Source organism: Wyeomyia smithii, chromosome 1, assembly GCF_029784165.1.
Source record: "Wyeomyia smithii strain HCP4-BCI-WySm-NY-G18 chromosome 1, ASM2978416v1, whole genome shotgun sequence".
Taxonomy (NCBI): domain Eukaryota; kingdom Metazoa; phylum Arthropoda; class Insecta; order Diptera; family Culicidae; genus Wyeomyia; species Wyeomyia smithii.
Window position 1 is genome coordinate 127,681,360 of NC_073694.1, and position 27,078 is coordinate 127,708,437.

At 38.8% G+C, this 27,078-nt stretch overlaps 1 protein-coding gene across 2 annotated transcripts in view; it reads left to right on the plus strand.

The window, feature by feature from the left end:
- Positions 1 to 9,762: 9,762 nt before the first annotated feature.
- LOC129718014 (bombyxin B-7-like) overlaps positions 9,763 to 27,078 on the plus strand; it is a 32,971-nt gene continuing 15,655 nt past the window's right edge. Inside the window, exon 1 of one of the 2 annotated variants that reach the window (XM_055668392.1) lies at positions 9,763 to 9,979. In XM_055668392.1, coding sequence (XP_055524367.1) covers positions 9,971 to 9,979 — 9 coding nt within the window. In that variant the 5' untranslated portion in view covers positions 9,763 to 9,970. Of the gene's footprint in view, positions 9,980 to 16,697; positions 16,940 to 27,078 lie in introns of those variants that run through there. The other variant, XM_055668391.1, reaches the window with a different exon arrangement.

Consider the following 27,078-nt stretch of genomic DNA (forward strand, 5'->3'; position numbering starts at 1 on the left):
GACAGAGCGATTGAAGTTTGAAGACGACTCGCCCAAGATATCAGAGCTCCTCCGTGAAAGAATACAAAACCAGATGTTGATTTTCGACTATTCACATCGCCCGCCCAGTCGGAATCCGAATAACCGACAAGCGGTTGACGTAAATCTCCCCCTAAACGCAGGCTGTAGTTAACTGTCTTCTTTAAATATCGGAGCACTCTCTTTGCTGCAGTCCAGTCAGCTTCCGTCGGATCACTAAACTTACGGCCAAGAATTGCCGTACACGCTGCTACGTCCGGTCTAGTATTACACGCGAGATATAAAAGCCCACCCACGAGACTCCGGTATTTCGTTGGATCTTTAAACCCTGCACTTGATTCTTCATTCTTCAGAAATCCGGGTTCCATTGGTGATTTAGCTGTCTTAGCTAACTCCATGCCATTATTTACGATGAGCTTCTCAATATAATTTTTCAACCGAATTTTAAAGATTCCATCTTCTCGCTGTATTTCCATCCCTAGGAAATGCCGAACATCACCAAGACACGTGACTTCAAACTTTTCTTTAAGCAAATCAATTAATCGTAGCACTTCGCGTTCATCAGACGACCCTATCAACATGTCGTCAACGTACACGAGGAGAAACACTTTCACCGAACCGATATTTCGCACAAACAGACAAGGATCAGCGCTTGACGGTTTAAACCCCAGCTCTACTAAAGCTTCGTTCAGCCGCTTATGCCAGCAGCGAGCTGACTGCCACAAGCCGTATATGCTCCTCTTAAGTTGACATACGAACTCCTCCTTGCCGCTTACTTCCCAACCGGGTGGTTGACGCATGATGATTTCTTCCTCTAGTATTCCGTTAAGATATGCCGTCTTAACGTCAAGATGTCTAACAGCCATGTTTTGCTTCGATGCTACACTTAGAAACGTTCTTAAAGTTGCCTGATGCGTTACAGGAGCAAAAACTTGGTCATAATCAACCCCAAACTGTTGACTATATCCTTGAGCGACGATCCTGGCTTTCAGTTTCACGATTTCATTCTGCTCATTTCGTTTAATCTTAAAGACCCATTTTGAACCTATTACCTTTTGCCCTTTGAGCTGCGGGACAAGCTTCCAGGTTCCGTTACGATTATGAGAAGCCAGTTCGTCTTTCATCGCCTCTCGCCATTCCGGCTTTTTCAACGCTTCGCGATAATCCAGGGGTTCCTCAATTGCGCATGCCGCTATACCTACAGCATGATCCAACACAAAATCTTCAAAATGTTTCGGTAGTAAACCACGGTTCGAACGATACGATCGTCGACACCCTTCTGCATCATTATCGTTGTCGGGAACATCATGATACTCATCGCTATCAGAATCGCCAACCGACTCTTCTTCAGACGGTAGCAACTTGATTTCATCGTCAGCATTTGGAACAGATACAGACATGGGAAACTCTAGAGAACTAGTGCCGTTTCCATGTTCAATAAACTTGACATCCCGACTTATAGTTATGCGATTTGTTGAACGATCAACGAAACGATAGCCTTTGTGCTCCATGGAGTAACCTACAAAGGTCAATTTCCGAGCCTTACTCTCCAACTTGCTTTGTCTTTCAGCTGGAACTAGCACGTAAGCCTCACTACCAAAAACTTTAACGTGACTCAAGTCCGGCAAACGTTTCCACCACAATTCGTATGGAGTCTTTTGAATAGATCTCGATGGTAAACGGTTTTGAAGATAGGTGGCGGTAAGTATAGCCTCCCCCCAGAAGCGCTTTTCGAGACCAGAATCTATCAACATACAAGTAGCCATCTCATTGAGTGATCTGTTCTTTCGCTCGGCCACGCCATTTTGCTGTGGCGAGTAGGGAGTTGTAAACTGTGGTTTTATTCCCTCTTCACGGTAAAAGTTTCGCAGGTCTTTGTTATTAAACTCTCCTCCTCCATCTGAACGAATAACTCTCGGTTTCCTACCGTGCAAATTATTCACCCACCGAATATACTCTTTAATGTTTTCGGCCGCTTCATCTTTATGTTTGAGGAGGTACGTTACCGTAAAACGGCTGTAATCGTCGATTATATTCATAATGTAACGATTGCCGCTCGGTGTAACGGTTTTCATCGGACCACACAAGTCTGTGTGCACAATGTCCAGAATCTCAATCGACTTACGCTCAGTAATTTCGGGGAATGGAGGTCGGGCTAACTTTCCCTCCAAACAACATTCACATTTAAGTCGCAGACCACAATCGCTTACCTTCATGCCAGAAGCCAAATTCTCTTTATTGATGCGTTCAACAGCCGCCCAATCACGATGGCCCAAGCGCCGATGCCATAGGTGTTGGCAGTTATCAGTGTGCTGCTTAACTGTTGCCTTCATAGACGACTCTGCAATCCGCAGCCGATAGAGACCACCGCATCGACTACCAGTAGCGACAACAACATTTTCCGGATTGATAATCCGACAATTTTCTTCATCGAAATGAACTTTCAATTTCTTCTGTGCTAACTTAGCAACCGAAATCAAACTGGTCGACAAACCCGGCACAAACTTCACTTCACTCACGTTTATCTTCATAATTTTTTCTTCGCCGTCTATGCCGTAAAGAACACCGTTTCCTTCACCCAAGATCTGCGTCTTCTTACCATCCGCCATGGTAATCCAACCACCAGCGAATTCCTTCATGGTGTTAAAGAAGGAACGGTCGTTTGTCATATGAGCACTAGCTCCACTGTCGATAATCCAGCACTGCTTTTCATCCGCAACAGTAAACGCCACATTTCTCTCACTATGAGCAGCCTTTGCCTTCACTTGCTCATCTTTTCTGTTAGGGGCATTTTCTGTTTCCCTTTTTGACGCTAATAACTTTCTACAATTACGTCGAATATGACCGGGCCTCTTACAGAAGTGACATACACGCTTTTCCTTTTGATTGTTTTCCGCGGAGCGCATCGCTTTCTCCGTTTTAACGGAACCGACACCACCTTCCCGTTCTAGCCGGCGGTAATATTCATCCCCCACTTTAGATTTCACAACTTCTATCGTAATTTCCTCATCGGGACGAGCATCTAGTGTAGTAACTAACGTGTCGAAAGAAGGAGGCAAACTGCGCAAAAACATACACACTTTAATGTCTTTGTCTAACGCGATACCGGCACAATTTAACCTATCGAAAAGCTCGTCCATTTCCAGAAAATGTTTTTCTATATCACCCTGTTCCGGTAAATTGGTACCACATAGTTTCTTTAACAATGAAACACGAACGGATCGAGTCGTTTTCTGGTGATAGGTTTTCAAAGCGTTGAAAGCATCACGGGCATGTACGCTATTCTTCACCGTATGCAACTGATTGTCTTCTAACAAAAGAAATAGCGTTGCTTTCGCTTTACGATCTGCACTTTTACATGCTGCAGTTTTCGCCTCAGGAATTTCGTCGGCAATAGCGTACCACAAATCTTCTCGAGATAGCAGATTCTCGAGGCGAACCTTCCATGTTTGCCAGTTCGTACCGTTTAGTTTTGGAATGGTGAACCGTGCGTCAACCATTTCAACTCACAAAACACACAGAATCCACGCGACAATTTCTTTTATTCTATCTTCACTCACGGAGTGGAAAAAACAACATCCATCCAACTGGGCCGATAACCTGACGGCGAGAAGTGGCCGGGTAATGGAATACAGCGTTCGGATTAGATGCTAAACAAGAACACGCGCGACTGTTTGGTAAAACTGCTTTTATTGGAATGGTATACGGATACAGAGAAACGCAGTAAAACGCATGGAACAATGTTAGGTTGGTAATGAATGACAGCAGGTGCGTGCTGTGTGTATTCTGAAAGGTGCGTTTAAATTAGGAGCAAGGTATAACAGAAAGGTGGGTCATTGTATTTCTCAACAAGGTCGACACGGGACCTTCTTTGTTCACTAGTAAAGAGTATGTGGTTATAGATGGGCGAAAAGTTCATCAGCGCACCGATACTGGAAATTTACCAACAAAAACTCACGCTCAAATAAATTTTTGATCTCTGGGTAAATGTGCTGCTTGCGCCGTTCGCCATCGTCACTATTTTTGTTTCGCTTTATGGTTTTGACGTTCGTCAATTGGAATTGCAGCTGTAATTCAATTGATTTAAACAGTGGTGATAATACAAGAGATATTCATTATAACACGATGGTGATTATCATTAACCAGTTTTCTACGCGAGATCATTCCATTGGAAAGTGTTAATCATTGCGAAATCAACACTAAATCACTTCAACTTGCAGTGTGATGTGACGAACTGAGTCAAGTGCAAAAACACTTGAAGTAATCGTGACATTTTTTTACAGTATATGTCATGTCCAATCGTGACATATCGCCTGTTCACATATCGTTTACGATACAGAATAACCTTCCAGAGGCTCGGTACTACCGCGAAGACACGAAATGATCTCAAAAACATAAACAAATTGCTAGCATATTAGAAATTTCTCATTTCAGGAAATATTTCAACCCAACGGTTTGCAACTGTCACGGACTGGGTGTTCTATCTTTTTAAATACATTCCTGATAATAAGCATTTTCCAGAAATAAACTGATTGAAATTTGTTAATAAGGTCGTTACAAATTTTATTTCCATTTTATGTCACCCCCCCCCTTCAAAAATCTTGAATAATGGAAGGGGAAGAAAAAAAAAAAGCGCAAACTGTTTTGTTCATTTTATTGGTTTTCCGACAGCATAAATGCTTTACTTAGCAACAAACAAATCCAGTGACAGCGAGAATGTCTCCAAAAAGCAAGCGAAATAAATAGTAATAATAATAAAGTGTTATTTTGCAAACGTCATAACTTGCACACAAACTTTGATCAAAGATATTTCTTTTTTTTTCGTCTCAGTGTTATTTATTTTTTGCCACCCCCTTTGCTAACTTTGATAACCTTGAACATAAAATAAATTCGAAATTTGTATCAGCCTAAGTTTAATAAAAAATTTCTGGACACTTGAAGACGGTACAGAATGACGAAAATGGTCAAAGTATTTAAATAAATCGGGACTGACTCGTTATAAACGTTACGTTTGGTCATTGCTACGATTGTCAACATTAATGCTTCAACTAGTACCTATACAACCCTACTATTATTATTAAGTTTTGTGGAAATGATGAATACAACACTAGCATAATCGATACCAATCTAATGGATGTTTATGTCATTATTTGTTTTAGATAACTTTTCCTTCTAAAAATTTATATCTAGTAGTATTTAGTTGGAATATTTAGTACACATTCTCGCTGGGATAAAAACCAGTTATATTTATTTATTCCTTTAATTGTTCTTAATTCTGTTTCGAACACTACTATCCATTTATATATTAATTTTATGAAAACGCAGAAGATGCATCTTCGAAAAACCTTTCATTGGTATCTTTTTTTTATCCGCCTTATTATGTTATCAAAAAAAAAACACGTCTAGTAAGAAACTGCTCTACTGGCCTTAACTAATAGACCATCTCGCCGGATCTCTTCAACCTCACTTTTCTGACAGTTAGTGGTAACTTTGTTTACGTTTTGGATTTTGTGCTTTTTTCTAGTAGAGTAATCCTGAGCGAAATGCTACCGTCTGCCGGGGTGAGATTGTGCCAAAAATGGATACATTTTTCTTCATTAGCTTGTAATGTACACATTTAGGCAATGAGTTTGATCCAAATCACGTCAATGCACACTTAAATGTTTAGTTAACGACTGCCGCGAATATGGTTTAGTTACAATAAACTATAATTTTGCTAAAATTAAATGAACTTTGGCCTAATCTCACCCCTTCTATGGGGTGAGATTGTGCCAAAAACACAAAGTTGACTTCAACACCTGAAAAATGAACAGTAGTGTATCTACGAAAAAATCACATGAATAACATGATAAAACAGTAAATATAGGGTCGACCATAAACAACGAGGACTATTAAGGGGCTGTAGGGGGTTGACCAGAAACTACGTTTCATATCAATTGTAGAAAAATGTATGACTGGATCAAATCGATATCTGGAGTAACCAGTTATGAGTAAAGGCCTAGAGTTTAGGACCATAGTTATGAGAACGTAGCTTATAGACAGTCTCTATACATATCAACGTTGCCAGTATGCCAGATAAATCTGGATTTTGCCAGATTTCTGTTTGCGCGCCAGACAAACAAATAAACCTCAGAATCTGCCAGATATTTGTAAATGAGCCAGATATTTGCCAGATTTCATCCGCGTCGTCTCGCAAAAAGGTCATTACTGCGAGATGGGCCGTGCCTGGCCTTTACCTACCTACACCCGGCGAGAGCAAGAAAAAAAAAGTCATCAAAATGAGTGACAGATTTTTGCCAGACTTTTTATTTTCGTTTTGCCAGATTTTATTCAAAACTTAGTGGCGCCGCTGATACACATAGTGGCGTCTCCAGGTAGCTTAGAAAGAGCCTGAGAAGACTTTTCGTTTCAATTATTATATTCCGTTGGAGATCTCAAAACCACTGGAAACGTACCCACAACCCTCCTTCCTCGCCGAAAAAGTCATCAGTTAATATAGAATCGGTGAATAAAATTTTGTTACATTCCATAAGTAATATCAGTCAGTGTAAATTTCCATCTAATAGTTGTTAGCTTACTGTTCTCAAGCTTTTAGTCATTATTTCAAATATTACCTTGGCTATACAACACACCCTATGTAAACAATGCAAGTGTTTTGGTGTATACTGATATAATTTTGTCGTAAATATGAATTCCGTACATCATAGGCGTAGCCAGAATTTCGATTAGGGGGGGGGGCAAGTTCTTCAAAATTTTAGAAGCAAAAAAATGGTATTTTGAAGTATAGCAATAAATACTAGTAGTAAGTGATCAACACGGATTTGCCCGGTACTTTTGCCGCTGCAATGTCCTTAGTGGATCAACTAGAAAACCTGTGCAATTCCACATAGGCACAACAACACAGGCCAAGCATTTCAATCAATTATTTTTGATCTGGCTGATACTTTACACAGATGTTTCAATAGGCTAAAAATGTCGTTTTGTGCTAATGTATGCGTTTAAAAATGGACTTTTTTCGGATGGTGGTAAAAATATAACTAAGACAGATAATTAAGTTTCATAAATTTCCTATGGAAGGTAATTATGTTAGCTTACCTGCAAAAAAAATACGATCTTTCGTGCGGCCTTCCGGCAGTTAACCGGAACATTCGCCATGGCGGACGAAAACATGCTTGTAGGAATGTTTTTTAATTCTTTTTTGAAGTAGATCTTACGCTTCAGACTTGCCAGAAATGCTCGATGAGACGCAACTTGGGAACGTTGGCCGGGTTCGCCAACTTGGGTACCACATCGACATTTGGCCGTTGCATCTCCTCAAACGATCACCTCGAATAGTGAGCCGACTCCAGATCCGGCCAAAACACCATGTCTTCGGCCTTTTTTGGTATTTTTTGATGAACTACGCAACTTCCGGCAGGTACTTCGTATTAGTGCTGGAACTATCCGGATTAAAATATCCGGATATCCGGCATCGGATATCCGACAAATATCCAAAATCCGGATCAAATGGATATCCGCATATTATCTGACAGGACATCCGGAGTTTCGGATAGTCGGATATCCGGATATCCGGATTTTGTATCCGAACATAGTTTGAAGAGAATTATGTAATTAATTACTTACGAGGGGATGAGGGATTTTGAAAAAAGCCATATTTCGTGTTACGTTTTATTTAACGGGGTTTCAAAAGATAGAAAAAAATTACGGATATCCGGATAATAAATATCTGGTTACCCGAATATTCGATGATCCATATCCGGATAGTATTTGTTTACCCATCCGTGATCCGAGCTTCGGATAACCGGATCTCGAGTATCTCCGGTTAAAAGTCCCAGCACTACTTCGTACTATAAATTCCCCCGTTCAGGGCCAGTCCGGAGCGAAAGAAGAGCAGCTTTGACATCCCCTTCTCGCTGATTGTCAGCCACAGCAGCACCGTCTTGGGGAACTTGGTGTGTGAAAAAAATTTCACCATAGTGCTTACTTCTTTCGTGGTGGAAGTAAAATACAAAGTGCCCTACCAGTCGTTGCCAACCAGGGTAAGATAGGTCTCGTCGTCCATCACCAACGCCACGTCGTGAATTGCCGGGAAAATCGATTTGACCATCTTATCCAGGCGCTGCCGCTGCGTCATTGCCTGCAGCTCCGAGACTAGTGAACGGGTATTGACCGTCCATGTTCGCCAAGCACTGTTTGATCGGTTGCACAGACCTCCAGGCCAAGCGCACGGAGCGATTTATCCACTTTTCCCTCGGTCTTCCTCTTCAGTATCCTTTGGAGCTTCTTGTCGCTCAGGGTCGTCGGCCGTCCGGAACCGGGCTTTCTTTCAATGCTCTGATTGGTGTCCAATAGTGCCACGATGTTGTAGGCGCCGGAACGGGCGTATCCGGTGTCCACGAACTGCCGCACGATGTCCGTTTTTGACGCGGCGGGGTACCGTTATTTTAACGCGCAAATCAATTTTTTCCCAGATGACTTATGGGTTAATATGATTGTTGCTGCATGCGTAGTTTCGTCAGTGCATGTAAAGGTAAACAAAATTCTGCACCAATTCCAACAATTAGGAGGGGGGGGGCATAGGCTACGCCTATGCCGTACATTGTACCGTTCATCATAGCTTGGCATAATCTCACCCCAAAAGAGCTCGAAAAGTGCACAGTTTGGAAAAACATTATTTTCTGAGCCAACACAGATTTAATGCATAATATTTTCTCAACACATTCAAGACGACATCCTAACGTAGCAACTGAGCAGTAAGTTGATGAGATTTCTTGAACGGGTGGTTTGCCTTGGCCATTTTTGGATAACGTTATTTGCGCATGTTTTTCACCCTGTACTTTGAAACATTTTTTTAGTGGAACAATTCACTGATATTATCTATATTTTATTTGAAGTTGTGAATAAATATGTCACGTTTCATAAAGTGTTTGATTTGAGGTAGTAGGTAATAGAAATCTCAAGTAATTTAACATACAAACATATCCCGTTTTGGCTCAATCTCACCCCCGTGGCTTAATCTCACCCCGGCAGACGGTACTCAATTTATAATTGTTCTTAGTGTTCTGGTACCTCACACACAACATTTAAATAGCATATTGGTCACAATTGAAATGATCTGCTATAATCGAGAACTAAAATGCATCTAGAGCGGGGGCCTAGTGTGGTTGGTAACGTCTCCGCCAACCACGCTCGACGCCTGGGTTCGAATCCCACCGCCGACATAGGTGTCGATGGTTGTGAGGTGGCGTGATCCACTCACAACCAACCCAACTGGTCTAGATTCAATCCTAGCCGACACCGGGAGATTTTCTGAGGCGAAAAATCTCTGAGATCACACCTTCCATCGCATGAGGAAGTAAAGACGTTGGCGCCGGTCCGTTAATAAGCGGGTCGTGAGTTAGGGTCCTGGGTGTGGAGTCGCCTCCCTGGGCGTCGGTGATTAGCCACAACAGTGGCGGAACTAGACCGACGGAAAATAAGCGAAAACAAAAAAAACTAAAATGCATCACTCGAAGGTAAACAAAGTTACCAATATCTGTCAACCTCTAGTCAAACAAAAATGCATTACTCAAAACCATTATGCTCTTCGAATTAACCGTATTGAAATACCGCATGCAAATTCATCACCAGTTATGTATAAGACACCGGATGAGCACATTTTAATCAGTAATCATTCGCCTACTGTAGCTACAGCTGATATTTAATCGCCAGTGATATGTATAAAAATGTCAGACGGTAAAGGCACATTCTCAATTCCATCCGTATTTTGAACCGGTATAGATCTTGTGTGATTCAGATGTTATGTAATAAATAGTGAAAAGTGTAAAATAATTTACATTGTCCCTAAGCAAAGATGAAAAATGAGTATTAGTGTATTTTACAGTGTCATTTTCCTGAAATCAATCAAGTAAACCTTGTTATTTGAATATTTATACCGGACAACGTTGCAACAATGAAGCTGGTATGTGATATATTTTCGAATGACAGATAATTAAGACTTTAATATGTGTGAATTGAGAATGTGCCAACATACACCAACGAATCAGTTTGAATTAAGTGAATGTTTGCCTGCGGAAGTTTTGTAGAAATTCGACAAGTACACTAAAGTCGCTTTTTACGCGGGGGATACATGCCGCGTAAAAAAAACCGCGTAAATTCCGGAATCCGCGTAAAAAAACACGTAAATTCCGGAATCCGCATAAAAAAAACAGCGTCAATTCTGCATTCCGAGTGAAGGGAAACCGAAACCCGCGCAAAATAAATACCGCGTAAATTCCGGAATCCGCGTAAATTCCGGAATCCGCGTAAAAAAACCGCGTAAATTTCGGAATCCGCGTAAAAAAAGCCGCGTAAAAAGAAACTTGCGTAAAAAAACCGCGTAAAAAGCGACCTTAGTGTACTTAACAGCTTGCCTCTCGTTTTCGCAACGAGCCAGTCGTTGAAATTTTTTTGTCGTCTTCGAAGAGTCCTTCAAAATCACGGAACGCGTTTCGTGATTGTAGTGTAGTGGTTTCTTAGGTTAGCACAGAGCATTAATAACAGATCAAATTGAGACAAATTGCCAGATGCGCCAGTTCTGGATATTACGGACGGTGGTGTATGTAACAGTTATAAACAGTTTTTATTATGAATTCATAGTTTAAATGGCTCAGTGAACCAACCTTGCAGCCACTAGTAATGGTCTCTCCATTGAATAACAAAATCTGTTTCATGAGAAATCTCATAAATGATGCTGATGAGTTCATGAAATAATCGAACTAGACTATGAGTTGACCTTCGTCGAGTAATCTATGCAAAAAATAGTGATTATTCCGGAACAACCCGCTACCGCTTCAATGAAATTAAAAACTGTGTTACAATCTCTGAATCCCCACAAAGATCTTTGCACAATCACTGGTCTAGTGATTGAACATTATACGAGTAGGTATTACTTTTGAAATGTTGTGTATCGAGTTTATCATAGAATAATTGGGTACATTAAGTGTAAAGGTTATATTATGCATAAAGTCATTCACTGAAAAATGTCTATAAAAATCTACGCTTCGAGATCGAAAAATTGTTTCAAAAATCATATAATTTGTAAAACCGTGCAAGAATATTTTATGGCAAGGTAAATCTCGAGATTTTAGAATGTGCAAATGGGAATCTTCAATGCATTAAATATTTTCTATTGATTTAATAATTCATTTACCTTTGGCAAGTTTAGTCAGCGTAGCGCAAAACCTTTCCACTCCTTTCGGCTTGATCATGAGATGTGTGCTACGTTTCTTCAATGTTTTGCAAACTTTCGAGAAACTTTTTTTTTTATTCACGCACTTGCCAGAGCAGCAGCCAACATGCAACCGCTAGCAAATTCTCTTTTGTCTTTCTCCTCGCGACGAGAACGCGGGTAGGGATATGCGAGTAGGAGTACTCGAATAAAACTTGACTGGGAGTGCTTTATTCAGCGACTAACGCATGCGATTTGTCAATTGCTGAGTTGCTGCCAAGTAATTTTACTTCGTGCGCCGACAGCCGAGAGAAGGGTGGAGAATCTGTATAGTATCGCTCATCGCATACTGGAACGTGCAGGGATCGGACTACCTATCGGTCGAAATGTTTTTTGCCACTCCACTTCATCGCACTACGCCACTCCTCTACCATCGTGACGCGTCTTGAAACAATCACCTTCGGCTGGTCGTGGTCGCGAGTAGGAAAGCGCACACGAGTAGGAGAATATACGAGAGCGTGTGTCCATGATTTCGGGAGCGAATTTCTGCTTACGTTCGTACGAGAAAATTCGAAAGCATTAACGGGGACCTAGCGAGGTTAGTAACGTCTCCGCCAACTACGCTCGACGCCTGAGTTCGAATCACAACGCCGACATAGGGATCGATGGTTGTGGGGTGACGTGATCCACTCACAACCAACCCAACTGGTCTAGATTCAATCCTAGCCGACACCGGGTGATTTACTGAGGCAAAAAATCTCAGGGTTCACGCCTTCCATCCGTTGGCGCCGTTGGCGCCGGTCCTTTAATCAACGGGTCGTAAGTTAGGGTGCTGGGTGGAGTGGCCTCCCCGGGCGTCGGTGATTGGCACAACAATAGTGGCGGAACTAGACCGACGGAAAATGAGCGAGAATAAAAAAATAACTGGTACGCTTCCCCTACAAGAGGTGTTAAAATACTGCGGAATCAGCCAATTTACGATATACCAAAGATGACTAGAACAAGATACCTGACTCTTGCAGAAATCATCAGACATGATTGTCGCTGCGCGTGAGCGAAAGTCGAACTAATTTATACACTGTTATTTTGATATACATTTAACGTCAAAATCAACTGACGACAAGGCCAAGACATGACTGCTGAAAGGTGCAACAATTTTCTAGTTATCTTTGGATACACCTAATTCATTGGTAGCTCTGTGATCACGAAGATAAGACAGTCCACGCTACTTCGCAAATCCATGCTGATCTCTGATTTCGCTGAAACATTGCACAGGTGTTGTTTTATGATATGAGTTGTTTATGTTGACTCTCGACTGCTGTTTTAAAAGGACCTATCTGAAAATGTGACTAATAACTGAAATATTTTATATCAGAAAACGGTTTATTTGATTTGAGTGTCTTCAGCATAGTTATAAGCAATAAAAATGTGGTTCTAGAAAAAAACATTTTTTTTCTGTGCCAAATTTTACAAATTATCACAAAATATTTAATATCTATGCTTTCGTCAAGATGTTATTTTTTTACACATTGAAGATAACAATGATTACTACAATCTGTTAAAACTTGGTGATGGTGAAAGAAAAACTTTATTTGAGCCAAAACAGGTTGTTTGATTTAAATTATGTTTCCAACAAAGTTTTAGATAGTGTTTTGGTTGTTCCAAAAAATATACATCGTAAGAAAATTATTCTTGAGAAAAAAATAAAAACAATGGTTATACACCGTATTCTCTTTTTGCACGGTCTTTTTCAAGGATTTTTTACACGCCTTTTTTCTCGAAATAACACGGTTTTTGTAAACACGCTTGTTTTTGCACAGGAAGCATCCTCCGCGCAAAAAAATGCACCCGATTCTTTTTTTGCACGGTCACGAATTTTCTCGAAATAACACGGTTTTTTTTTTGCACAGATTCTCGAAACAACACGGGTTTTTTTTTACAGTAGACGCATCCCCCGTGCAAAAAAAAGAATCGGGTGTAAATTGAATAGCATAGAATATTTGATCGCCCGTGTGTTGCCCGCGATTGACCAGAATCAACGCAAGCACAAAGAACCGTTAAACTGATACCTAGGAGTAACATGACATTTTCAGTGTACGATTCCTGGTGATCTTTCTTTTCACTGGTCAATAACGTAGCTGGCCACGCTCAATGCAGATCAATTGAGGAAGGAATATCGGAAGTGTTAGTTTAATACTTGTTGCTTCTAGAGAACGAGGAATCCTCTGCATCATCCACAAGTATCAAAGGAAGGAATTAGTGTTAGGGGAAAGGAATTGATCTGGATTCATCGAGGTTGATGGTGCGATCTTTCCTATACAAATTCGCATACGATATGGTTACTTCTAGGTCTCGGTGCCCCGAGACCACCTGGAGATGATATAAATAGAACCGCTTCATGATCGCTGTATCGGCATATAGGAGAATGGAAGTTTCTAGTTATCTTCAGCAACCTACAAATCGTTTCGAGTGTAAATTGAATATCTTCCAAAGTTCACTTTTGAGGGTCTGATTAACTTACACCTTACTAGCCAAACATTGATACTTGTTTGAATAAAAACTAAAAAAGTTACGATTTGTTAAAAAAAAAACAAAATCTACAACTTTTCTAAAGATATGATATGAATCAAATGAACCGTTTTGATTCAAATAAAAATAAGATAGTTGCTTTTTGAAAATTGTAACTTTTTTGTTTCTTATTTTACCATCACAAAATTTTTAAAGATTGTAGTAAACATTCAATATGTAAAAAAATTAGATTTTAAGAAATAGTGCCTTTTGAGATATTCAAGATTTTGTGACAAGTCGTAATATATATATATATATATATATATATATATATATATATATATATATATATATATATATATATATATATATATATATATATATATATATATATATATATATATATATATATATATATATATATATATATATATATATATATATATATATATATATATATATATATATATATATATATATATATATATATATATATATATATATATATATATATATATATATATTAGAACCGCATTTTTATTGCCTATAACTTTGCTCAAGACACTATTTCAATCAAACAAACCGTTTTTCTGATATAGAACATTTTATTCATCAATCACATTTTTGGATAGGTCCTTTTGTAACAACAGTGAGTCGGACATTATGTGCTATTTTTCAGAGAGCAGAAATCGCCATCTTAGAATTTAAAACAGCATGCGGAGTCAATTTCTGGTCTCTAGGCATCATTCTGATTCCGGATATTATCCGACAGGACATCCGGAGTTTCGGATAGACGGATATCCGGATATCCGGATTTTGTATCCGAACATAGTTTTAAGAGAATTATGTAATTAATTACTTACGAGGGGATGAGGGATTTTGAAAAAAGCCATATTTCGTGTTACGTTTTATTTAACGGGGTTTTAAAAGATAGAAAAAAATTACGGATATCCGGATAATAAATATCTGGTTACCCGAATATTCGATGATCCATATCCGGATAGTATTTGTTTAACCATCCGTGATCCGAGCTTCGGATAACCGGATCTCTAGTATCTCCGGTTAAAAGTCCCAGCACTACTTCGTACTATAAATTCCCCCGTCCAGGGCCAGTCCGGAGCGAAAGAAGAGCAGCTTTGACATCCCCTTCTCGCTGATTGTCAGCCACAGCAGCACCGTCTTGGGGAACTTGGTGTGTGAAAAAAATTTCACCATAGTGCTTACTTCTTTCGTGGTGGAAGTAAAATACAAAGTGCCCTACCAGTCGTTGCCAACCAGGGTAAGATAGGTCTCGTCGTCCATCACCAACGCCACGTCGTGAATTGCCGGGAAAATCGATTTGGCCATCTTATTCAGGCGCTGCCGCTGCGTCATTGCCTGTAGCTCCGAGACTAGTGAACGGGTATTGACCGTCCATGTTCGCCAAGCACTGTTTGATCGGTTGCACAGACCTCCAGGCCAAGCGCACGCAGCGATTTATCCACTTTTCCCTCGGTCTTCCTCTTCAGTATCCTTTGGAGCTTCTTGTCGCTCAGGGTCGTCGGCCGTCCGGAACCGGGCTTTCTTTCAATGCTCTGATTGGTGTCCAATAGTGCCACGATGTTGTAGGCGCCGGAACGGGCGTATCCGGTGTCCACGAACTGCCGCACGATGTCCGTTTTTGACGCGGCGGGGTACCGTTATTTTAACGCGCAAATCAATTTTTTCCCAGATGACTTATGGGTTCATATGATTGTTGCTGCATGCATAGTTTCGTCAGTGCATGTAAAGGTAAACAAAATTCTGCACCAATTCCAACAATTAGGAAGGGGGGGGCATAGGCTACGCCTATGCCGTACATTGTACCGTTCATCATAGCTTGGCATAATCTCACCCCAAAAGAGCTCGAAAAGTGCACAGTTTGGAAAAACATTATTTTCTGAGCCAACACAGATTTAATGCATAATATTTTCTCAACACATTCAAGACGACATCCTAACGTAGCAACTGAGCAGTAAGTTGATGAGATTTCTTGAACGGGTTGGTTTGCCTTGGCCATTTTTGGATAACGTTATTTGCGCATGTTTTTCACCCTGTACTTTGAAACATTTTTTTAGTGGAACAATTCACTGATATTATCTATATTTTATTTGAAGTTGTGAATAAATATGTCACGTTTCATAAAGTGTTTGATTTGAGGTAGTAGGTAATAGAAATCTCAAGTAATTTAACATACAAACATATCCCGTTTTGGCTCAATCTCACCCCCGTGGCTTAATCTCACCCCGGCAGACGGTACTCAATTTATAATTGTTCTTAGTGTTCTGGTACCTCACACACAACATTTAAATAGCATATTGGTCACAATTGAAATGATCTGCTATAATCGAGAACTAAAATGCATCTAGAGCGGGGGCCTAGTGTGGTTGGTAACGTCTCCGCCAACCACGCTCGACGCCTGGGTTCGAATCCCACCGCCGACATAGGTGTCGATGGTTGTGAGGTGGCGTGATCCACTCACAACCAACCCAACTGGTCTAGATTCAATCCTAGCCGACACCGGGAGATTTTCTGAGGCGAAAAATCTCTGAGATCACGCCTTCCATCGCATGAGGAAGTAAAGACGTTGGCGCCGGTCCGTTAATAAGCGGGTCGTGAGTTAGGGTCCTGGGTGTGGAGTCGCCTCCCTGGGCGTCGGTGATTGGCCACAACAGTGGCGGAACTAGACCGACGGAAAATAAGCGAAAACAAAAAAAAAACTAAAATGCATCACTCGAAGGTAAACAAAGTTACCAATATCTGTTAACCTCTAGTCAATCAAAAATGCATTACTGAAAACCATTATGCTCTTCGAATTAACCGTATTGAAATACCGCATGCAAATTCATCACCAGTTATGTATAAGACACCGGATGAGCACATTTTAATCAGTAATCATTCGCCTACTGTAGCTACAGCTGATATTTAATCGCCAGTGATATGTTTAAAAATGTCAGACGGTAAAGGCACATTCTCAATTCCATCCGTATTTTGAACCGGTATAGATCATGTGTGATTCAGATGTTATGTAATAAATAGTGAAAAGTGTAAAATAATTTACATTGTCCCTAAGCAAAGATTAAAAATGAGTATTAGTGTATTTTACAGTGTCATTTTCCTGAAATCAATCAAGTAAACCTTGTAATTTGAATATTTATACCGGACAACGTTGCAACAATGAAGCTGGTATGTGATATATTTTCGAATGACAGATAATTAAGACTTTAATATGTGTGAATTGAGAATGTGCCAACATACACCAACGAATCAGTTTGAATTAAGTGAATGTTTGCCTGCGGAAGTTTTGTAGAAATTCGACAAGTTCACTAAAGTCGCTTTTTACGCGGGGGATACATGCCGCGTAAAAAAAACCGCGTAAATTCCGGAATCCGCGTAAAAAAACACGTAAATTCCGGAATCCGCATAAAAAAACAGCGTCAATTCTGCATTCCGAGTGAAGGGAAACCGAAATCCGCGCAAAAAAAATACCGCGTAAATTCCGGAATCCGCGTAAATTCCGGAATCCGCGTGAAAAAACCGCGTAAATTCCGGAATCTGCCTAAAAAAACCGCGTAAATTTCGGAATCCGCGTAAAAAAAGCCGCGTAAAAAGAAACTTGCGTAAAAACCGCGTAAAAGCGACCTTAGTGTACTTAACAGCTTGCCTCTCGTTTTCGCAACGAGCCAGTCGTTGACATTTTTTTTTCGTCTTCGAAGAGTCCTTCAAAATCACGAAACGCGTTTCGTGATTGTAGTGTAGTGGGTTCTTAGGTTAGCACAGAGCATTAATAACAGATCAAATTGAGACAAATTGCCAGATGCCAGATCTGGATATTACGGACGGTGGTGTATGTAACAGTTATAAACAGTTTTTATTATGAATTCATAGTTTAAATGGCTCAGTGAACCAACCTTGCAGCCACTAGTAATGGTTTCTCCATTGAATAACAAAATCTGTTTCATGAGAAATCTCATAAATGATGCTGATGAGTTCATGAAATAATCGAACTAGACTATGAGTTGACCTTCGTCGAGTAATCTATGCAAAAAATAGTGATTATTCCGGAACAACCCGCTACCGCTTCAATGAAATTAAAAACTGTGTTACAATCTCTGAATCCCCACAAAGATCTTTGCACAATCACTGGTCTAGTGATTGAACTATATACGAGTAGGTATTACTTTTGAAATGTTGTGTATCGAGGTACATTAAGTGTAAAGGTTATATTATGCATAAAGCCATTCACTGAAAAATGTCTATAAAAATCTACGCTTCGAGATCGAAAAATTGTTTCAAAAATCATATAATTTGTAAAACCGTGCAAGAATATTTTATGGCAAGGTAAATCTCGAGATTTTAGAATGTGCAAATGGGAATCTTCAATGCATTAAATATTTTCTATTGATTTAATAATTCATTTACCTTTGGCAAGTTTAGTCAGCGTAGCGCAAAACCTTTCCACTCCTTTCGGCTTGATCATGAGATGTGTGCTACGTTTCTTCAATGTTTTGCAAACTTTCGAGAAACTTTTTTTTTATTCACGCACTTGCCAGAGCAGCAGCCAACATGCAACCGCTAGCAAATTCTCTTTTGTCTTTCTCCTCGCGACGAGAACGCGGGTAGGGATATGCGAGTAGGAGTACTCGAATAAAACTTGACTGGGAGTGCTTTATTCAGCGACTAACGCATGCGATTTGTCAATTGCTGAGTTGCTGCCAAGTAATTTTACTTCGTGCGCCGACAGCCGAGAGAAGGGTGGAGAATCTGTATAGTATCGCTCATCGCATACTGGAACGTGCAGGGATCGGACTACCTATCGGTCGAAGTGTTTTTTGCCACTCCACTTCATCGCACTACGCCACTCCTCTACCATCGTGACGCGTCTTGAAACAATCACCTTCGGCTGGTCGTGGTCGCGAGTAGGAAAGCGCACACGAGTAGGAGAATATACGAGAGCGTGTGTCCATGATTTCGGGAGCGAATTTCTGCTTACGTTCGTACGAGAAAATTCGAAAGCATTAACGGGGACCTAGCGAGGTTAGTAACGTCTCCGCCAACTACGCTCGACGCCTGAGTTCGAATCACAACGCCGACATAGGGATCGATGGTTGTGGGGTGACGTGATCCACTCACAACCAACCCAACTGGTCTAGATTCAATCCTAGCCGACACCGGGTGATTTACTGAGGCAAAAAATCTCAGGGTTCACGCCTTCAATCCGTTGGCGCCGGTCCTTTAATCAACGGGTCGTAAGTTAGGGTGCTGGGTGGAGTGGCCTCCTCGGGCGTCGGTGATTGGCACAACAATAGTGGCGGAACTAGACCGACGGAAAATAAGCGAGAATAAAAAAATAACTGGTACGCTTCCCCTAGAAGAGGTGTTAAAATACTGCGGAATCAGTCAATTTACGATACACCAAAGATGACTAGAACAAGATACCTGACTCTTGCAGAAATCATCAGACATGATTGTCGCTGCGCGTGAGCGAAAGTCGAACTAATTTATACACTGTTATTATGATATACATTAAACGTCAAAATCAACTGACGACAAGGCCAAGACATGACTGCTGAAAGGTGCAACAATTTTCTAGTTATCTTTGGATACACCTAATTCATTGGTAGCTCTGTGATCACGAAGATAAGACAGTCCACGCTACTTCGCAAATCCATGCTGATCTCTGATTTCGCTGACACATTGCACAGGTATTGTTTTATGATATGAGTTGTTTATGTTGACTCTCGACTGCTGTTTTAAAAGGACCTATCTGAAAATGTGACTAATAACTGAAATATTTTATATCAGAAAACGGTTTATTTGATTTGAGTGTCTTCAGCATAGTTATAAGCAATAAAAATGTGGTTCTAGAAAAAAACATTTTTTTCCTGTGCCAAATTTTACAAATTATCACAAAATATTTAATATCTATGCTTTCGTCAAGATGTTATTTTTTTACACATTGAAGATAACAATGATTACTACAATCTGTTAAAACTTGGTGATGGTGAAAGAAAAAAAAAATTAAAAATTTTTTGAAAAAACTTTATTTGAGCCAAAACAGGTTGTTTGATTTAAATTATGTTTCCAACAAAGTTTTAGATAGTGTTTTGGTTGTTCCAAAAAATATACATCGTAAGAAAATTATTCTTGAGAAAAAAATAAAAACAATGGTTATACACCGTATTCTCTTTTTGCACGGTCTTTTTCAAGGATTTTTTACACGCCTTTTTTCTCGAAATAACACGGTTTTTGTACAGTGCGTATTGAACTGTCCTACAGATCAGACGTTTTTTCGGTTGCTTATGGACTGGTCTTTGACTGCCTATAGCTTCAAAGTTTGTGTTTTGTCAGTGTGTCTTTTAAAGACTACCTGAAAGTTATTTCCCATCAGTCTTTCTCAAGACTACCTACTTTTAAATTTAACATTTGTTTTAACTTTTTTCGTATCACCTGAAATGGCTGGACGGAAAAAGAAACCTCGCATCGCTGCGGGGAGGAAAAGAGAGGCATCTCTTTCTGACACATCGAGTGTCTGTAGTGACAATCCTTTTGATATTTTGCCTGAGCAAGAAGCTGGTGAAATGGAAGTTACCAATAATGAAACTATACAAAATATAAAATCTTTAAAAAAGGAGAAAGTTCCACCTATTGTGGTAACTATTTCTTCTGAATTTAATATATTCAAAAAGGAACTTTCAACGTTTGTTTCTGACGTTAAAGTTAACTATCAAATTGGCCGTTGAGGTGAATGCCGCTTATTAGCCGACTCAGTAAAGGGTCGTGATCGTCTTGTTCAGTATTTAACTGACAAGATGTACAAATTTTTTACATATGACACCAAGAACGCCAAGCCGTTCAAGGTTGTCTTGAAAGGTCTCACCAACGATCAAACCGTTGATGAGATCAAACTTACTTTAACAGAATTACTTGGCATAGCCCCTACCCAAGTAATTCTAATGAAACAAAAATCACGAGGCGAAAACAGTCAGAGAACTGGAATTTCCCTTGTTAATTATTTAATTCATTTTAACCGCAATGAGGTTAACAACTTAAAATTTTTTGAAAAAGCACATGCATTGTATAATGTGCGTGTAAAGTGGGAAATTTATAGGAAGTATGGCGGAGGTGAAAAGCATATCACCCAATGCCGTACTTGCCAACGTTATGGCCATGGTTCCAAATTCTGTAACATGGAGCAAAAATGTCTTAATTGTGGAGACTCTTCTCACAAAAAGGACACATGTCCTGTGAAAGAGAGTAAAAATTTTCGCTGTGCGAATTGTAACGGCAACCATATGTCAAATTTTTATCAATGCCCAGTCCGTTTAGCAATTGTTAAGGCAAGGCAAGGTAAACAAAATTCAATTTCTCAATTAAAACCAACTTCAAAACAAAATTCTCCAAGCGTACCAGTGACGCATAGTTTACCTACTCCTTTGCATACCCGTTTAACTTATGCACAGGTTACAGGTAGTTCGAACATTATACCGCCTAGTGTTGGTAGTTCGAAAATGACCGTTAATATGGGTAAGCAAAACACGCTAGAAAATAATTGTACACCTATTACTCCAGCTAATATTGCTGCCGAAAATATTTTTTCTAATGTCAACTGCCTGGGGCCTATTACGGCAGGTAAACTTTCTTTTTTGCAACAGGCAATGTTCGATCTTATGAACGCCATGTTGCAGGCAAAATCAATGTTTGAAGCCATTCAAATAGGCACAAATTTTACTATTAAAATTGTTTCTAATTTAAAATTTAGCAATGATTTTAAATAAAACAATTAAAATATTAAATTGGAATGCTCGCTCATTGAAGGCCAATGAGAATGAGCTTTTTAATTTTTTAACAGTAAATAATGTGCATATTGCAGGTTTATTAAACCTTTTCTCATAGTTTTTAACTGAATATATTAGTGCCTGCTGAATCAAACGAAAAATCTTTGTGTGCCGTGACGAAAACCGTAAATTTAAGCCGATATAAGTGTAAATAAATAGCGCATTTTGTGAAATTTCTTTCGTGCCGGATAGCTATAGTATTTTTCGTGCGACCTGCCAGACAATTTAAAATCATGGCTACCCAGAGTGGTTACTAGTAACACGTTATAGTTGGAGAAAAATTTTAATATTTGGAACAATGTTGAGGTGTTACGAAATGCCAGCCAAGTGATATTGTATATCAGGGAATCCAATAAAATCGTAAAAAACGGCAGTTGCATACCTCACAATGCTTATCTGTGTATATGTGGCGTAGAAAAAAATGCCGGATTCGCAGTGAAAAATAGTACTGGTCGACATGGAAGGATAGACTTGATTTTCGTCTTGTTGAAATCAGATAAGTAATCGCTTTCTTTGAATTTCATATAATCATCATTTAGGAGAATATAAATGCCGTAAAACGGCGAGTTTAGTTTCCGTTTTTCTTATCGCTAGAGTTGAATTTGATAAATAAGCAAGTGAGCAAGCAATGCAAACAGCATAGGCTTTTCCAACACCGTTATCTCTCACAGAAACATTTACGAGATACGAATCTTATAAGAATCCCGTACAATAATGGAATTGCTTCAGTCTCGTCTAATCGTGATTTAATTTCTGCAGCAGCCTTATGCAAAAGCCTGCCGGGGAGGCCACTTAAAATTTGAAATCAAAATTTTGAATGTTCTCAATGTACTAGATGAAAATTAACATAAATGTTCTACATATTTTATTTTAAGTTCGTGATATCTACGAATGCATAAAGTTATTAACTGCTTCGGAAATTGTTTCATTTTATGATTTATCTAGCTTTTGGAAAAATGTTGGTGTATGTTTGAAAAATTAGATCATATGGGTCGGAATGTTACGAATCCACGACGACTGTAATTTGATTTGTTTAGTATTTTGCGAGACAAGTATCTGATCGCAGGGTTTTCTTTTGTTTTGAACGCTCATCTTCTACCCGTTTAAAAACTGTAGTACAAGAATGAAACAGAATCGAATACTACTGTTTTATAGTAAAGTTCGCAAAAGTTGCGTTAACATATTTTTGGGATATAGATATTTCAGAAGATGATTGTCGTTGTATTGAATGAACAAGCTACTGGTTCGACTATTTCTTTGGTTTTTTTCTAATAATGTTCTGGTTATTGTTTCAAAAGTTTTACGCATAAATGCAATACGACCTCTATTACATTCAATATCTTATGAGTATTGCAATACGATTGTTGATTGTTTATTTTGCGGTTTTGCTCTATTGTTTAAATGTTTTGACCTAAATTGAACTTGAACCAATTTATTATGCTATGCATTCACTCTGTCTTTTTATTTATGACTTCTCTAGCTTTTGAATATTGTTCCTCTTGCTCTCAGGCATTTTTTTGACAATAATGTTAAATTTTCAAAGATGACAGGTTTGAAACGATTAAATCATTTGATAGCTTTGGCATTTTGCAAATAGATTAGAAATGTTATATTGTTACTTATGCGGATACGCTTTTTATCTAATTTTTGCGTGGTTATCGGTTACCGGTTATCGTAGTACATATAAATAATAATATCAGACTAGCATTAATTAAACTCCATACTTTTTTAGGTATTGCCATGACTGGTGCGCTTCCCCTACGTGTGTTCGGCGCGCGGTGCTTTTTACGAGATAATACTTTGAATTCGTTATTCGCGATCTATCGATCTGTTAGGCAGAAAGCCCCGAGTGATTGAGTTCCTAGAGAATTCGCGTCTATATGCTCCACGAAATCGTATCGTCTACAGTCAGATTAACACCGCTTAATAGTAATCGGTATGAGTTTATCTAAATTTAGCCATAGGTCCGGTATCCTCGCGTGCACTTCGTTTTTACGGTAATACATCATCAAACTGAATGAGTTTGTTACGTTATGATTTTTACATCCGATATAATGATCTCGTAGGCGCGATATTTAATTTTGCAGCGGATATAATTATATCGAAGGCGCGATATTTGTTATCATGAACCCGATGCTCGAACCCAGCTCATCGTTTACCAAAACGAACCCTGCTGCAAACCCTGCCCTTTTTCCAACATCCCAGTGATTTCTCGTGGAAGTGCAGAGGTGTTCTCGGCTTCCAATAAAGCGAGTATCACGTCAACATATTCCTATACAAACTCCTCCATTGACCTGCATTCGGATGCGGCCGGCGCTGGTATTGCCTAATACAAAGATTAAGGTCTTCAGTTTTTATACATTGAGGGTGAATGTTAGTCCCAAGCATCATCCGTTGGTTCTCTGTGTAACTACAGCTGATCTGGCAATAACGGAGTAGCAACCGCGGGCGGTCAATCATGCTCATGCTCATGCTCATGCAGTAAATAATGTGCATATTGCAATTATTACTGAAACATTTTTGAAACCTAACATAAAATTAAAATATGATCCCAATTACGTGGTTCATAGATATGATAGGATTCAGGGTTCTGGCGGTGGAGTTGCAATTGTTATTCATCGCCGAATCAAACATCGTGCTCTTCCCCATCTTGAGACGAAAGTTATTGAAACTTTGGGAATTGAAGTTCAAACTGAACTTGGGATTTTATTTATTGCCGCAGCATATTTACCATTTCAATGCACACGCGAGCACAAAAATTATTTTAAAGGTGATTTACAAAAACTCACCAGAAATCGTTCGAAATTTTTCATAATCGGCGATTTTAACGCTAAACATCGTTCATGGAATAATTCTCAAAGTAATTCCAATGGCAAAATTTTATTCAATGATTGTTCTTCAGGATACTATTCTATTTTGTCTCCGAATAGTCCTACATGCTTTTCTTCTGTAAGAAACCCTTCAACAATTGATTTGGTGCTAACAGATCAAAGTCATGTATGTAGTGATTTGATCACACATGCTGACTTTGATTCTGACCATCTTCCAATAACTTTTTCTTTATCACATGAATCAGTTTTAAACCCTATGAGCTCTGTTTTTAATTATAACAAGGCTAATTGGGAAAGATACAAAACTCATATTGAGAGAAATTTCAATAATGAGCTTGATTTGCAAAACGAAGTGAATATTGATTCCGCTTTGGAAGCATTAAAATGTGCAATTGTTGATGCCAGGAATTATTCTGTTCCAAAGGCTCAAGTGAAATTTGATTCATCAATAATTGACGAAAATCTTCAACTTCTAATTCGTTTGAAAAATGTCCGCAGACGTCAATATCAACGTTCTCGTGACCCTGTTTTTAAAACTATTTATAAAGATTTACAGAAAGAGATTAAACATAGATTTACTCTTCTGAGAAATCAAAATTTTGAGACTAAAGTTGAAAAATTGAAACCATATTCAAAACCATTTTGGAAGCTGTCGAAGATTCTTAAGAAACCTTCAAAGCCTATTCCAGTTTTGAAAGATGGTGAACGTTTTCTTGTATCCAATGAACAAAAGGCTCAAAGACTTGCTCAGCAGTTTGAGAGTGTTCATAACTCAAATTTGAATTTTGTGAGTCCAATTGAAAATGAAGTCACACATCAATTTGATTTAATTTCTTCCCAGAATTTTTTACCTGCAGAAATAATTGAAACTAACTTGAATGAGATTAAATCAATTATTAAAAATTTCAAAAATATGAAAGCACCTGGTGACGATGGAATCTTTAATATACTAATCAAACATCTCCCTGAGAGCACAATGGAATTTTTAGTGAAAATTTTCAATTGCTGCTTCAAAATTGCATATTTTCCCAAATTATGGAAAAATGCAAAAATTACTCCCATTTAAAAACCGGATAAGAACCCAGCTGAAGTTTCAAGTTATCGACCAATCAGTTTGCTTTCTTCAATAAGTAAACTGTTTGAGAGAATTATTCTTAACAGAATGATGTCACACATCAACGAAAATTCAATTTTTGCAAATAAACAGTTTGGATTTCGCCATGGGCATTCCACAACTCATCAATTGCTCAGAGTTACTAATATGATACGAGCTAACAAATCTGAAGGTTATTCCACTGGAGCTGCTCTTTTAGACATAGAAAAAGCATTCGACAGTGTTTGGCATAAAGGTTTGATTGCGAAATTGCAAACTTTTAATTTTCCAATTTTCCTAATCAAAATTTTAAAAAATTATCTTACTGATCGAACTCTGCAGGTTGTCTATCAGAATTCAAAATCTGATAGATTTCCTGTCAGAGCAGGTGTACCTCAAGGTTCAGTCTTGGGTCCAGTCCTGTACAACATATTCACTTCAGATCTTCCTGATTTGCCTCCAGGATGCACAAAGTCATTGTTCTGCGATGACACAAGCATTTCCGTAAAAGGAAAAAGCCTTCGTGTCATATGCAGTCGATTGCAGAAAAGTTTAGATATTTTTTCTTCCTACTTGCAAAAGTGGAAAATCTCTCCCAATGCTTCTAAAACTCAAATGATAATTTTTCCTCATAAGCCTAGGGCTTCTTTCCTCAAGCCAAACAATAATCACGTTGTCAAGATGAATGGGGTTATTTTAAGTTGGTCCGACAAGGTTAAGTACTTGGGACTAATTTATGATAAAAAACTTATTTTCAAAGAGCACATTGAGAGTATACAAGCCAAGTGCATCAAATATACGAGATGTTTATATCCTCTTATTAACAGGAATTCTAAACTTTGTTTAAAAAACAAACTTTTGATTTACAAACAAATTTTTAGACCAGCAATGCTTTATGCTGTACCGATCTGGTCAAGTTGCTGTTCAACAAGGAAGAAAACGCTCCAAAGGATTCAGAATAAAATTCTGAAAATGATTTTGAAGCGTCCTCCTTGGTTTGGTACACTCGAATTACATAGACTTACTGGTGTTGAACCATTAGAAGCTATGTCAAATAAAATTATTAACAATTTTCGACAAAAATCGTTGCAATCCTCAATTGCTACGATAAGCTCTCTTTATAGCCAATAAGTTAGCAATTAAGTTAGTTGTAAGTTTACTTCCCCTTTTCTGACAAGTAGGTTTAAATCCCTACGAATGATAAGTCCTAATTGCGAAAGCAAACAAATCCTAACAATTAAAATTACAAATTTCTAACAGTGTTGAGAAGTCACCATTTGTGATTGGACACACATACTCATTATTTACTAATATTTATCATAAATACTTAAGCTACTAACAAATCCCCCCTTAAAAAAAAAAAAACACGGTTTTTGTAAACACGCTTGTTTTTGCACAGGAAGCATCCTCCGCGCAAAAAAATGCACCCGATTCTTTTTTTGCACGGTCACGAATTTTCTCGAAATAACACGGTTTTTTTTGCACAGATTCTCGAAACAACACGGTTTTTTTTTACAGTAGACGCATCCCCCGTGCAAAAAAAGAATCGGGTGTAAATTGAAT